The sequence below is a fragment of the Mytilus edulis genome, chromosome 1, assembly GCF_963676685.1.
Source record: "Mytilus edulis chromosome 1, xbMytEdul2.2, whole genome shotgun sequence".
Taxonomy (NCBI): domain Eukaryota; kingdom Metazoa; phylum Mollusca; class Bivalvia; order Mytilida; family Mytilidae; genus Mytilus; species Mytilus edulis.
Window position 1 is genome coordinate 99,131,482 of NC_092344.1, and position 16,084 is coordinate 99,147,565.

The window sequence follows — 16,084 nt, forward strand, 5'->3', positions numbered from 1 at the left end:
AAGTTCTTCATTTAACCGTGTCACTTATTAATGTACCTGTCATTATAATTAATGTTTCAGACGTGTTAATTATTGAATAACTTGTTAACTGTTTGGTGATTTTTACATATTATGTAATGAAGAAGTGTGAACTCAAGTATCATCAGTAAAGATATTATATTTAATAAATTCCGACACTAAGGAAATTATTTTGTCTTCTTTTTAACAGAAAATTCATGTTGCACAGTAGAAAAGTTTGTATGTCAATAAACGGACCACGTGAACCCATTAACCAATCACAAATCCGGTACCATTTGACTCTCGTACGTGGGAGGTGATATCCAGTACACAACTAGAAGCGGGTACCTTGTTGTGAACTGATTATTTTAATGTGTTGCACATAATTTGCAGTGATAATGTAACAAGGAACATCAAAACAAACATGTCTATTTTTCATCCTGTGGACCTAACTTAGCGTTGATCGCACAGATCAACGTTTATTTGTGTAGGGCATTCGTGCCCTGAACCAATATGGCGATTGTGTATTTATTTTATTTGTGTATCATAGTAAATTTAGGTGGATTTACAGAAATCGGAACGCTAGCAGAGAATTTGAGATGTCCATCACAGTGTTCATGTCTTGGAAATTTCGTTGATTGCTCTCGGCAAGGTTTAATCGCTGTTCCAAAGGATCTGCCGATCTGGGTTACACGATTGTAAGTATACCCCCCTTTTTTCTAAAAGTTTACCAGTAACCTCGTTAAAACACAAACTTCGTTTGATACAAATTGACACAATTTGAATATTTAAGGGGAATGATGAAAGTATTGGTAAATTATTTCTAAGTTATTATTGAATAAGACAAAAATACAATAGAATCAAACAAGGGTTGAATTTCGTGTATAGATAGGTTATTGGCCTTGGTTTATATGAATAGACTTGGTGTTGTGTACACAATTTGAATACCCCAATGTTTACCATAGACCTTCAAAGTAAAGTCCTTCTTTGAATTTATTAGTGAAATTCAGTTTATTGTAATTCAATATAAATGCATACATTTCAGTGTTTACTTGTTTACATATTATTGTTAACCCTTAAATGGAGGAATAAAACATTGACAGCATCGGAAACATGTGACGTACAATAATAATATGTGAATACAGTTATTCTGTTATAAACATATTTTTCTATTCATACTAAAAAAACTATGTTTATTTTTGATACACCACTGTTTTAAACTAAATTTTAACTTATTATTAACTCATTATTTTGAAAGAAATATATCTGTTATGATGAACTTACTATTGTATCAATAAGAGCTTAATTGGTTTAGCCCTTGGAAATCTTTTGATATTTTTTTTTATTTATTCAGTCTTAAATTCCTTCACTTACAGAGCTTTTACATACACAATACTATATAAGATACATGTACAAAATTAATAAATACCATATACATGAACATAGTTATTTTGTGTAAAGAGAAAATTGATCTGTATGCAGTCCTTGTATATAAATTGGCCCTTTCCATATGCATTGTACATGTACAATGTAGTACATTTTCATTATTTTGGTCAAAGAGAAAACTAATCATTATTCAGTCCTTGACCCTTGCCACATTCTTGCTGTGGCTGCTTACTTGTGTTTTATACATTGTACTTGTGTTTTATACATTGTACCATCCTTGTTTTTCATACCATTTATTATAAAAGTATACACAATGTACCATGATGTGAGAATCGTTATATTGGCTTGTGATCATTTTAAAAATTTAAAGGATTAACTAAAACAGAATTTTAAACAATTTTTTTAATAAACCTTTATTTGGCAGTTTTCAAATTGTTCCAATTTTTCAATATTTACTAGTTCAATGAATAAATACATTGGTACATGTCATTTGTGTATGTTTTTATCTTACATTTATGTACAAAAAATGTACTAACAGTCTTGTGATTGCTTTGAAAGGAGGAGGAATTTTAATATTTTGGTTTAAAGAATAAGAGATTTTCCTATAATTATTAAATAATTGTGAGTTTTCCATAGACTTTTAGTAGAGTTGACCCCTAGATTTAATACTCTTAATATAATTGTATTTTGTAAAAAAGGTTTATACATTTGTTTCTATTTTTTATCGTCTATAATACATGTATAGATTCATATGCAAGTTTTAAAAGATATAGTATTAGTTAGTCACAGAAGAACATCTACATTAATTTGTGAAATTTTAAATTGGGATACGCTAAATTCAGAAATTATTGTGTGTATTTATTATTGCAATTTTTTTAAGAAAGGACAAAAATTTTAGTTAGATTATTGCGATTTAAAATAAATCTCCATACAAATCTATGTTAAAATTTCAGCTATCAGAATGCAAGTTCTTATTATCACGATTCTCACCCAGTCACATTATTCCCATTAATAAAAAATTATTTGAGGTTCGATTTGTTCTGAAATGTTTTATAGGCTTGATATATATCTTTTTATTTTGCAGAGAAGTACAATATAATGCCATATCAGAATTAAGAAGTGAAGATTTTAGAGGACTGAAGAACCTAACCCTTCTGTAAGTTTACATACATGTACAATTTTGTACCCTAAGAGGCTTGATTTTACAATTTCATATGTTTTTTGCTTTGAGAAAAGTTCTGTTTATGTAACAAATAAACATTTCAAAAAGAGAAGTATATTTTGTAAGGTTATAAATTAAATAATTAGTTGTCAGGAAAGGTGCATATATTTTCAAGTTCTCAGAATCTACATGTATCAATCTGCAATGGCTTTATTATGCAAGGCAGCAAACATGTATATCCATTGGAAAGAAAACATTGCTTATGATATACATGTACATACATGTATACAGTACATGCCAAGGCTCCGTGTTGAAGGCCGTACCTTGACCTATAATGGTTTACTTTTATGAATTGTTACTTGGATGGAGAGTTGTCTCATTGGCACTCATATCACATCTTCCTACAATGTATGCCTATTTACCAATACCATATTTACACTATATATACATGCATTCCATGAAGACTACAAGGGCTGTGATTTACAGCAACACTGGAAAGATTCGTTTTGCTCAATCTTATTCAGAAATAAAAAAAATATGAAAGTAGGTGTACATGTTCATATGAATAGATTTACAATGCCATAATACATTAAATGATTGAATACTTTGTGAAAGTGTCATAGATTATCAGGTTGTCTCAGCAGAAAAAGAAGTTTGTATTATAAGTTTAAATGTTCCCATTATATTAGACATAATTGATAGTGATCATATTAATAGGTTATTTGAAGAAAGTGCATTTTTTTTCCGACAAGGCATAATACAGCTACATGTATAATTATATTACTATGTTGACATGTACAAATGCATTTGATTTTTGTGAAATTTTATTAAACTTAGAAACAGTGACTAATGGCTACCTAAGTAGACATTTCGCGTTAATGGTCAATTATTCTTAGAACCTACAATGTACTTATTAGAAAAATATTAGAAAAAATCATTTGTCTTATTACTGATGACATAAAAATCCTATCTTTTCCTTAAATGAATGAATTTTATGTTTCTGTTTTTGAGTAATAAGTGACATTCAATTTGTTTCCTTTTATTTTAATGGGGAAATTATACCTCTGAGGTCCTCGGTTAAGAAAAAACATTTATGATAATAATGATTGTTTTAGAGTCTGGAGTATTTTCAAAATTAATATGTTTTCTAAGTAAATGCAGATGAAAATCAGCCAATTTGCTCTTTGTAATTTAATTCCAGTTTGAATTTCACTAAAGAAAAAACTATTGATATCTTAACATTTGTAAAAAAAATATATCTTAAAGTAGACGTGAACACCTGAAAGAAACAGCTGAAAGAATAAATTCCTTACTGTAAAAATAAACGGCCAAACTGCATTGAGCAGTTCATAGATGTTTTCAATGTAATGGTAATAAAATTAATTTTGTTCTCTTTTGAAAGCATGCAGTTTACTTGATTTGATAAAAGAGCATAAAACAAAAATAAAATGGAATTGAAGCAATTCAACAGGTTTTAATGTAATCAATACTGCTTAAATTCTCATATATTACATTTTACATTCCATAAAACTGATTTTGATGAAAAAATGATGATCTAATGTTATTTCTATGGCTAACAATAATATCCTAATTTCATTGTATACAATGTATTTGCCAGTATTGTAAAAAAAAAAAAACACGGTAAAATAACATACACCAAGCCCAAACAAAATGCAAATTTAAAATCATTGCTTTTACATAAATCTTTCAAATTCTCTTTCCAAATTAATTTTTAAGCACATTCATGAGGAGCTTGTGGGAGCAACCATGGTAACGATGTTTTGTCAAGTACAACAATAGGGGGTGATATCAGTATAAATTGATAATTCACGAGATCTACATGATCTAGTGACATTAGCGTAAATGTATTATTCTCCCAAGTGTTGGCTATGTTTGGAAAATATATTCTGAAGATTTATAAAAAAAATATTGTTCACTTCATGTGCTAGCTTTCCTGTACTTTTAGAGAAGTAATTTGCAGATTGCTTTTTGAGGGATGAGAAAGTTTTCTCTATATATTAACTTTTCGGGATTGTTTATCATCAATTTTGTTTTTACAGGACGGTCTGTCAAAAAACAATACTCAATACTCATGAGTACAAGATTTGTGTATGAAACACAAAATCCAGTATTGTGATCGGTTGAATTTTAAGACAAAAGTTGTACTCAAAATTTTTATGACTGCAAGGCCCAAATTGTACTACTTTGTAAAAATCTTTGTTCTCTGAAAAGTATTTTTTAAAATATGCTACATTTGTTGGTAAATACACTAATTTTTGCTCCAAACATTCCTTTAGATATAGTATGATTTTTTAATTGCGATTGCATGTTAATCTACCATTTAATGGAAAACAGTAGACATTTTAATGTAAAATACCCCTTGTTAAGGTACAAAACTTGGCTATTCTGTGAAAGCTAACTGATAACCTTTGACCTTTGTGAACAATGAAATATCTAATAGAAGTTATATTACTAAATTAGCTTAAAAATTGGAGATGCTTCAGTGCATCATTCACAAAAGTTTCATTGGTTCTGCTTCAGTCAAAAACTTGACCCTCAAGTTTTGATAGATTCATTAAAATTTTGACACAAATATAATTCTAACAGGTTGCTTTATAGATATTTGAAGATTTTGCATGATTTACATTTTTTTTTAATTAGTTTCACAAAGCAATTTCTACAATGATAAATTAAGACGAACATTTATTGTACATGTACATACATGTCTTGGCAAAAAAAGTTATAATAGCAATTTTTGGGGGACAATGGCTAAGTTAGTTTTTGTATACTGATTTATCTTTTCTTTTTTTAGCTAATTAATATTGTTATATTGATTATTTTACAAATTTATAAATGAAAAAGGTTGAGAAATGGATGATTTATATTGATACTTCTGTATAAAGTTTTGTTATATTATGATGGGCATGCTTGTGAATAATTTACAATACACATTTACTTTTGACAAGAAACTCCTTAACCAGGTGTTCGTAGGTATCCTGGTCATTTCTTAAGGATCACCTGTGTATAGACTTGAATTCAAATCCCCTACTAAACATATTTATGATCTTGTATAAAGTAATATTTAAACAGTAAATTTGAATATTTGAATTGGTTATAACACCATAGGGATATCTTAAAACTAGCAACTTACATAAAGATATATTGTAAAGTCTTTTTCCAAAATAAAATTGCTTGAGTGATAAAATTAGTTGAAAAGTTAATATGCATTTCGGATGCATTTGTTAAATGTAACATTATAATGCTTATGTTTACAGTGTATATACAAATGTATATGTATACTTATTTCTTTTCGCTATTTGCTTTTTACTTGGACACATGTATCATTTCAGTTCATATACAGATCAAATGTCTTGTACATGTATGGTGACCAAGGTCATTTTATAATAAAATATGAGAATCTAATACCCAGTCTGTAAAGCTACATGAGTATTTTAAATAACTTTCACACCTTGGGTGTAAAAGAAATAAGCTTTAAATAAGGTTAGTCATTGTAGAAAGCTGGGAGGTTAAGAGGGGATTATAGGTATTGTGTGGAGATCTGTCAATCACCAGATTTACTTAAAATGACCACTCAAACTGACATCTCAATATTTTCTTTTGCTAATTGGATCACTAGCTAGTCCTGACATGTGAAAAGAAACAATTTCCAAGTGTCTGACAAAAGGATGGTTGAAAATCTGTTTCTTAATTAACAAATGTGTATTTTTCATATACAAGTGCAGTTTCATATACAAGTAAACAGCTTCTACATAAGGAAATGTTTCTTATATAGATCTTTAATTAGGGTTGCAAGAAAACATGGTCTACGATCTGACACAGGGGTTCTTCATAACAAATTGTGAGTGTAGCTGCACTTTGATAAATTACCAGTTTTTATGACCTGTGTATTGGGACGGGAGGCGTTAAGTTTTATGTTCCAAAATTGGTACGTAAGTTTTATGTTCCAAAATTGGTAGGGTATCTGTTCTTATAATTTTAGTTTGCCTCAATCTTCATGACCTTATGTTATAAAACTTATACTCAAGTTTAATTAAGAACAAATTAGAGGGCTAGGGTAAGATCCAAAGAAATAATTGGTCTGATAGGTTCAGTTCCTGGCCATATACTTAAGAAAACAGACGAGGGGGCTGGGATAAGAATATTTATTATTCCAATCAAGCGCCCTTGATGGGCAGCATAACATGTACACATAAAACAATACATCATGATTTGTAACAGAAAAACATTTTTAAAAACTAAAATGAAACATTGAAAAAAAGTTCAGACAGATCTATAAAAATCATATACATTTAATTCCAGGCAGGATCAGAACCAGAAAATCATTACAATTATCATTGTTATAACATACATTATTAACATTTCGTCTAACATCTAGACATGTAATAATATAGCTCCCTAAATATTTAAGTACAGATATATTTTCATTAGTAAGTAACCAAACAAATTTTGCCTCGTTTGAAAGATGTATAAAATTAAGACAAATACAGTTTATCACCTTGAAAAATATCTCCCTATCATTTTTGTATGCTGGACAATTAGTTATAAAATGTTGTTCATCTTCAACCAGATTTAGAGTACGTAACATTTCTTACAAAGCCTTTAGATAAGATCCAAAGAAATAACTGGTCTGAAAGGTTCAGTCCCTTCCAGTATACAGAACAGATAAGAGGCCAGGGTAAGATCCTAAGAAATAACTGGTCTGATAGGTTCAGTCCCTTCCAGTATACAGAACAGATAAGGGGGTCAGGGTAAGATCCAAAGAAATAACTGGTCTGATAGGTTCAGTCCCTTCCAGTATACAGAACAGATAAGGGCGTCAGGGTAAGATCCAAAGAAATAACTGGTCTGATAGGTTCAGTCCCTTCCAGTATACAGAACAGATAAGGGGGTCAGGGTAAGATCCAAAGAAATAACTGGTCTGATAGGTTCAGTCCCTTCCAGTATACAGAACAGATAAGAGGCCAGGGTAAGATCCTAAGAAATAACTGGTCTGATAGGTTCAGTCCCTTCCATTATACAGAACAGATAAGGGGGTCAGGGTAAGATCCAAAGAAATAACTGGTCTGATAGGTTCAGTCCCTTCCAGTATACAGAACAGATAAGGGGGTCAGGGTAAGATCCAAAGAAATAACTGGTCTGATAGGTTCAGTCCCTTCCAGTATACAGAACAGATAAGGGGGCCAGGGTAAGATCCAAAGAAATAACTGGTCTGATAGGTTCAGTCCCTTCCAGTATACAGAACAGATAGGGGGCCAGAGTAAGATCCAAAGAAATAACTGGTCTGATAGGTTCAGTCCCTTCCAGTATACAGAACAGATAAGGGGGCCAGGGTAAGATCCAAAGAAATAACTGGTCTGATAGGTACAGTCCCTTCCAGTATACAGAACAGATAAGGGGGTCAGGGTAAGATCCAAAGAAATAACTGGTCTGATAGGTTCAGTCCCTTCCAGTATACAGAACAGATAAGAGGGCCAGGGTAAGATCCAAAGAAATAACTGGTCTGATAGGTTCAGTCCCTTCCAGTATACAGAACAGATAAGAGGGCCAGGGTAAGATCCAAAGAAATAACTGGTCTGATAGGTTCAGTCTCTTCCAGTATACAGAACAGATAAGGGGGCCAGGGTAAGACCCAAAGAAATAACTGGTCTGATAGGTTCAGTCCCTTCCAGTATACAGAACAGATAAGGGGGTCAGGGTAAGATCCAAAGAAATAACTGGTCTGATAGGTACAGTCCCTTCCAGTATACAGAACAGATAAGGGGGCCAGGATAAGATCCAAAGAAATAACTGGTCTGATAGGTTCAGTCCCTTCCAGTATACAGAACAGATAAGGGGGCCAGGGTAAGATCCAAAGAAATAATTGGTCTGATAGGTTCAGTCCCTTCCAGTATACAGAACAGATAAGGGGGCCAAGATAAGATCCAAAGAAATAACTGGTCTGATAGGTTCAGTCCCTTCCAGTATACAGAACAGATAAGGGGGTCAGGGTAAGATCCAAAGAAATAACTGGTCTGATAGGTTCAGTCCCTTCCAGTATACAGAACAGATAAGGGGGCCAAGATAAGATCCAAAGAAATAACTGGTCTGATAGGTTCAGTCCCTTCCAGTATACAGAACAGATAAGGGGGCCAGGGTAAGATCCAATGGTATAAAATCATCTGAGGTAGAACATAATTACTTTAATGAAGATAATATCCACCTCAGCTTACGAGAGAAATGTAATGTGAACAATTGCTCAGTTTTGACAATTGAACAGATCTACAATTGCCTGGTTTAAGCGATTGCAGATTTTGTATTGTTATATTTTCCCATTTAATTTAAATGTTCAATGTGAATTAGATAACTGTTATTGTATATATACATGTATGGCTTATTATTTATTCTAAACTCTTTTGCTACATCGTACATGTACAAGTTTACAGAAATAAATTACTTCATAATGATAATCTGAAAGTAACTTGTGTAGCCAGTATGTCTCCTAAAGTGTGACCAAAGATATCACAAACTCATGATGGAAAAATAACCTTATTTAAAAATTCACTTTTTTCTTTTCATTTCTAGAGAGGTTCCTTTGAAGATGTTATGAATGAATTTCATTGTTATGACAACTTATTGAAATCAAATTGTAATAAAATGTGTAATTTCCACCAGATAGGTATTTGACTAAATTTGACCAATATGTGCCTTTCAAGATAGTATTAGGGAAAAAATGTGGGAAATGGTAATTTGATTGGATAAAAGAAATTACAATGTAATAACAAAAGTTATTTTCAGGGTGAAGGTAAAGCTAGATACTTTGGTTCTGAGATTTGTAATATATTTTCATATATTTTATTGAAGACATGGCTGACAGTTTTAAATCTTTGTTTCTTAACAAACATAATTTATACAGTAGAATAATAGAAAAAGAATAGTGTAGGAAAACCCTGGTTTAAAATAGAATTCATTTTAAATGCAACTTTTGAGTTATTTTTTTGAACTGGTTACAAATAGTTATTTGTTACAGTATTATCTCACGGTCACTGATTTTGTTTAGTGGAAGGTGGGTTTTTACGTCTATAGTTACATATAAAATCTTAAAGTTTTGTTTCATTCATTGTTACGACCTTTATTAAATTACAAGTCTGTGTAGCCAAAAGTAACAAAAAAGTCATTACAAGTACGAAAAATGTATTAACTTATAGGGTACAGTCGAGAATTAGAGAATTACGTGTATCTTATATAAAGGGGACATCACTGTTCCCAGACAGCATCTGCAAGAGATCAAATTGACGTAGGTGATAGTTAAACACGATTTATGATGAAATGACTTTTGAAGTTGTTTTTATATTGTTTGATTTTAGTTATGGCCAAATGTACATGAATACTTGATCAGTTCCAAATTGTAGGGTTTGCATTTGTCAGGATAAATTTTTGTAGAAGATTTACGATTAATTTGATAGGGCTTGATTGTTTATTTGGGATCAAGTTTTTAAAAAGAAGCAGATTGAATTCTTTGATGCGACCATTTTTAGTGGCGAGTTTTCATGACAATGTCTATTTATGTTAATTTAGTTTAAAAAGTCATGATTTGTGATTCAGTACATTTTTTATTGGAAATAAGATCCCATTCAAATGCAGAAATGAATTAACCCAATACTGTTGGAAACATTAAAGAAAATAAAATACAAATTGAGTATCCTTTACAAAGTGTATCAGTTTCCTTTAATTAGATGTATAGAAGTATATTTTAACACTTTGTAGAGAAACTATAAAGAATACTTTACAAGATGGAGTAGAATTAAATCGAACCCCTGACAGAGAAACACTTTTAAGCTGAAATTAAGGTTCTTGAGAAAAAATATATGACAAATTCATAATGGTATACGTGGGAGCTATATTGTGATCACCTTTTGCGTATACCCAATAGTTGTTTTATCCATTCATTTGTTCAATTTTTATTTGTCACTGATGTCAAATTCCTGTATCCTACTTCTAGCTGCCATAATTGCACATGTAATATCCCATGTCCCGCCGTGTTTCGTTTCCAATTTTCACGCTAAATTATTTGACTTTCACATGTCATGCAAAAAAAAAAATCAGCCAATTCCCTGTTATGCTTAGACACCAATGAGACCGGCACTATGAATTCACATTTGGCCAGCAGCTTAGTAGTGATGAGTAATGTGGTCTTTTCTGATTTGTTAGAACTCTATCTTGAAGTATATAAAAGATTTGTGGTATGGTCGATGTAACCATCAAACACGGGATGTATTGGGCAAATGATTGGGGTGCTGTTCTCTCAAGGTCACAAACTAGGTTCACAATTGAATATCCCACAACCAAATACACAAAATCATGCCTGGCTTATTATACTTAGAAAAACTTAGTTATAATCGGTATGGCTATAATTGCAAAGAGGTTGCCATTACTTTGTTTGAGTTGGGGTATTCTTTTGTTGGATGATGAGTGTTCCTGTACCTTTAGTATAAGCTGTATTACTAGAATGTACCAAGCATTAGTCTTCCTCATTAATCAAATATCAGTAGCAATTGTCAATAATGTATTTTGACAGTATATTATAAGAATAGTATTAGAAAGAGTACTTTGTAATTATATATTTTAGAAATAACGATAAAGAAAAAATATCCCAGGATCAACAAAAAGGGCTGTTAATGAACACAGACAAATGATTGGTGCAATCTAAACAATTTCATGGATAAATTCTGAGAATGAACTTTTTTGTCTATTTCAGGGATGTCAGTAACAATGAAATTAAATTTCTAAATGGTTCGGTCCTGGAACATCTTTCTGGTCTACAACAGTTGTAAGTATATATATATATATATACCATACTCATCCATATAGGATTAATGTCTTTAGATTAACCAAAGTAGAATGATGGTTGCTTTGAAGGTGAATATCACTGCAAATTATCAGGAAAAACAAATGTTACATACTTCAAGTCAAAATCAGCTATTTAAACACCAATAAAGGGGGTTGGAGGGGGGATCGTGGCAAAACAGAGACTCAGTTTGCAAGAAAGAATGCAAATGCCAGCCTGGTGTGAGGAACATCAGTAAGTAGACGTTTTACTATTTACATTTATGTATGTCCATATGTCCTCACTTTGTAATTTCAATCACACCAGTGACTGGACATTTATATGATACTTTTAAGAAAGTTGTCAGCTTAAAATGTCATTTTGTACCTTCTATTTCAATTTTTAATGGTTTTCTTTGTCATGAACATGGACTTACAACAATCTTGTCTGCAAATGTTTTGATATTTTAGCACTGTTCTTGATATTCTAGATATATAATATATTAATCATTTTTATCTTCAGAAAATTAAACCACAATAAATTGACAGAGTTTCCAAAGTTGATAGCATTGCCGTCTCTCTTATCCATAGAAGCGTAAGTACTCTTATTTCATTCAGTCAGTAAAAGTGGCCGGCCATGAGCAGAAACTTGCTTCAAAACTTTATTTCTCTCAGTATAATATGTTTTCATTCTTTGAAAAAAATCACTGAAAATGCATTCAGTCTGTCAACATAGGGAGTAAGTTCTATGAGACTGATTCCTTAATATAGCACTAATTGGTTTGGGTTCTATCATTACTTTGAACACTGTGTTTTGATCTATTTCAAGAAGAAAAATCCTAGATTATATGTTGATTTGTATGAATTATAAACTTATTTCAAAATCAGTCATATTTATATGGTGATGAAAGTTTCTTTAACATCGATTCATTTCAACATGGATATTAAAAAATTCTTTGATGTATTAATCATAACATGTTATTTTTCAATGAACTGCAGCCAAGTAATAAATCTAAATTCATTTTTAATAAAAACTTTCTTTAAAACATTTTATTTTGCATGTCCAATAAAACCTAATCGAAAGATTGTCATAATTTTTAGGAGATATTTAAATTTTTTATAGAAGAAACTTGACACAGTTTGAAGTGTCTTGTAAATTTCAACAAATCTTTTGTTGTCACTGTTTCATGGACGATGTTTGAATATTGATGACCTCTCCAACCTATGCAAGCGTTATAAGGGTAGATTTATCTACAAAGATCTGCTTTATCGCAACTCTACCTGCAAAATGGATCAGGTCCAATAAAAAATGTGACAAGATTAATATGTTATACTATTGGTAGGGTCACGCTATACCCCTTCAAGTATTAGGCAATTACTCAAACGGTAGTCAGGATATTTTGGGAGAACTTAGCTACCCAAAAATGTCCTGCGGAAAACTAAATATTGCTCTCCTATTAATAATCTTTTTTTATGACAATTATCAAATTTGTATTTTCTGTATAATTTATTAATCATAGTCTTCAGAGCTGCATTTGATGTATGAGGATATCAAAGCTGGACTTTGTTTCAGATGATTTTGTTTTCAAATGTGTGGGGTTATTGGAATTATTTTTGTCCATCGAAATTTATGATTACATCACTTTAAAAAATTTATTTCACATTTTAGCATGTGCATGGGTAAAATTTATTTCCAACTAGGACAGTTTCTTTGGTCTTTTTAAGAAATAATTTTTGTTTACATTTCCTTTCAATACCCTTCATTCCGCTTCATGAATGAAACGCCATATTAATAGATTAAATGCATGTACATGCATCACAACAATATCTCTCCATGTTGGCTTGTACTTTATATAATTGTTAAAGAATTTATTTGCTACAGGTAATTCAAAGCTGATAGTTTGTAAGATTCAAATAATCGACAATCAAATGATTGAAATAAAGGTGACAAATACGAGATAACAGTATCAAATATGTTTAGGTTTATCTCAACAAACTTGTGAAAACTACCACCATGTATAGTTTTGATTAAATTTTTATATTGATAAAATGCTGTGATTTGAACTAGACATATCCCGCATAGAAGATGTTAGAAAAGATGACATTTTGAATCTTTGATATAAGAAGGTAGATAACTGATATAAGAGGGTCGAAGAATTTTGTTTTAACTAAGGACAAATTGAATTTGTTTGTTTAAGAAAACATTAAACCAACAGAAGTTTACATTAGGAAACACCAATAAACTAATAGTTTTATTCTTTTTTCAGGAATCATAATCGAATAACATTTATTGCCCAGGAATTCTGCTTGCAAATGCCACAGTTAAAGGCAATAGAAATGAACAACAATTATATTACTGATATTTCTCCTGGTGTATTTCCTGTCAATAATGTTATTCACAAAATGTAAGTTATTTATGAAATATTTGTCAGCTCTGGATGCCTAAAGAATTTTGCTTAGCTGATTCTGTCATTAAAAAAAAATTGGTTGATATCATTAAAAAGACAAGTTCAATGTCATATTTACATGTGTGCTGTAAATAGCAAATTTTTTTTTTTTTACTTGAATTCAATTTTTTTTCAATTTTCACTTGACTTTTTACTTGAAATTGAAAAATTATTCAATGATCATTGATGAGCAATTTTGTCCCATACAGTATAAAATATTGATATTCATAATTTTATTTTTTTCCCCCTCATTTCTTAACACTAATGTCATAATGAATTGTTTTGTCCATAAATTAAAAAAATGTAACCCAGAATTATTAGACCACATTGAATCACATGCCATGTCTATCAGCACTATCCAATACTTCATCAAATTTAATAACCACACCAGTTTATCAAATAATATAAGAGGTGTTATGTAATTTTGGAATTTGTTAAAAATTGTTTATAAAGTGATGGGTGAGATAATAAATTTGATAGTAGATGATATGTTTGTGGAGACTATAACAGGCTCGTGGAGCCTTGAGCCTGCCCTTTTGGGTGGATTTCATTTGGTTTTTATTGTCTGTAAAAATTGACAAGAGCATTCAGTTTGTTCCAACAGCTAAAAACAATGACATTATAGGAATTGAAAGGTTATACTGCATTTTCTCTCTAGACTTTTAGGCTACAGAGATTTTCTTGTCTGTGTTAAAATCTAGTTGCATGTTCCATATTGTTTATTTATCTAATAAATCGGTAAAGATCAGTTGGTAAAAGTAATACATTCCATTCACCTTCTTGTTAAACTGCTAGCAATGAAAGGAGCCATGCTAAAACTTGCAATCCAATAGGGAACCCATTCATTTGAATAAAATTAATGTTGTTTACCATTTTTACCATGGTTAAGTGGAACTTAAAACTGTGAAAGATTGGACATATACAATGGAAATTGACAGGAGAGATTTATATTTGTCAAATTATTACACATTCTTTGGTCATAAATATCAATTAGATGCTGGTCAAATATAGCCTTAATGTCTGGAAGACAAATTTATGAGTTGGTATCTGTAATTTGTGTTGTATGATGCAAATTAGGACAAAGCATATATAAAGGTTCGTAGTTGTGTAGTTAAAAGTTTCAATAAAGGACTCTCACAATCAATTTTATCCTACAAATCCATTACTTTAGCCATTGTTTATCCCTTGGTTTGAAAAGTAATGACTTGTACTTTATTTTAAAGTGCTATACATGTCAAATATCTTTATATTAAAAAATGTTTATAATGATATTGATTACCTAGCCAGTTAACTTCATTGGATTTGAGAATAATGATTTTGCTCTGGAAAGGTAACAAATGAAATCATTAGGTTGAAGTAAAAGAAGTTTTTGGAAACAGGAAAATAAAAATAAGATTTTGGGCAGTAGAACTATGTACAGATGGTGCTTCAAAGGAAGTGAGACATCTTTGAGAGTATATACACATGTAGCACACATGTCATAATATTTTTTACCTCATTAAGCAATTACAAGCTATAGATATAGTGTTTGTTATTGTCAATGTGGTTTACAAATGTCAATAAAGTCTAAATTATGAATTTAAAATTAGAAGAATTGAGTATTTGTAACATTTTTGGAAATTAGAGAGTTGACTTCTTAATAAAAGTTTGGAATGAAAATTATAGATCGAAGAAAAGTTTGGTCTTGACATAAGAAGTATATAATCAGAAATTGAGTTTTAAGATTTAAATTTATTACTTATTGTTTTATTTGAACCTGACACCTGTGTTTAAATCTATGTATGTAGGATTGAAAAAGAGGTCAATGTACCTGTTGAACACCTGTCCATTATTAAGAGGTAAATCCTGGTATTCTAGTTACTATTGGTCATGTTCAATCTACCTACAATTTATTTGTATTTTATTTCTGTTTTAAATCCTAATGCTATCATTGAAAGAATAGAAGCTGTGCATGGTCTAAAAATTTATAATTGTAGCTCAGATTTAGAAATTTGATCCGTCCTATCAACTTGAAGAAACATTTTTCATTTGCCTGAGTAAGCATGGGAGATATACATAGCAGTATTAGTTTCAGGGTTTAGACACAAGGCTAGCTAAGTACCTGACAGAAAGCCATTACAGAATGTGTTTTCAATACCCCAACCATCTTCTCAAGTTGTACTTGCATGATCAACAGACCTTTGTTTGTTAACAGGGGAAGCTATGTTAGAATGGGAACATTTAACAATTTAAATGTATTATTTTAATGTTCAAGATTCTTATCAGAACA

At 30.9% G+C, this 16,084-nt stretch overlaps 1 protein-coding gene across 1 annotated transcript in view; it reads left to right on the forward strand.

Moving 5' to 3' along the window:
- The first annotated feature begins 273 nt into the window (after positions 1 to 273).
- LOC139497603 (leucine-rich repeats and immunoglobulin-like domains protein 3) overlaps positions 274 to 16,084 on the forward strand; it is a 40,301-nt gene continuing 24,490 nt past the window's right edge. Inside the window, exons 1-5 of the mRNA XM_071285839.1 lie at positions 274 to 695; positions 2,468 to 2,539; positions 11,301 to 11,372; positions 11,892 to 11,963; positions 13,636 to 13,773. Coding sequence (XP_071141940.1) covers positions 511 to 695; positions 2,468 to 2,539; positions 11,301 to 11,372; positions 11,892 to 11,963; positions 13,636 to 13,773 — 539 coding nt within the window. The 5' untranslated portion in view covers positions 274 to 510. The remainder of the gene's footprint in view (positions 696 to 2,467; positions 2,540 to 11,300; positions 11,373 to 11,891; positions 11,964 to 13,635; positions 13,774 to 16,084) is intronic.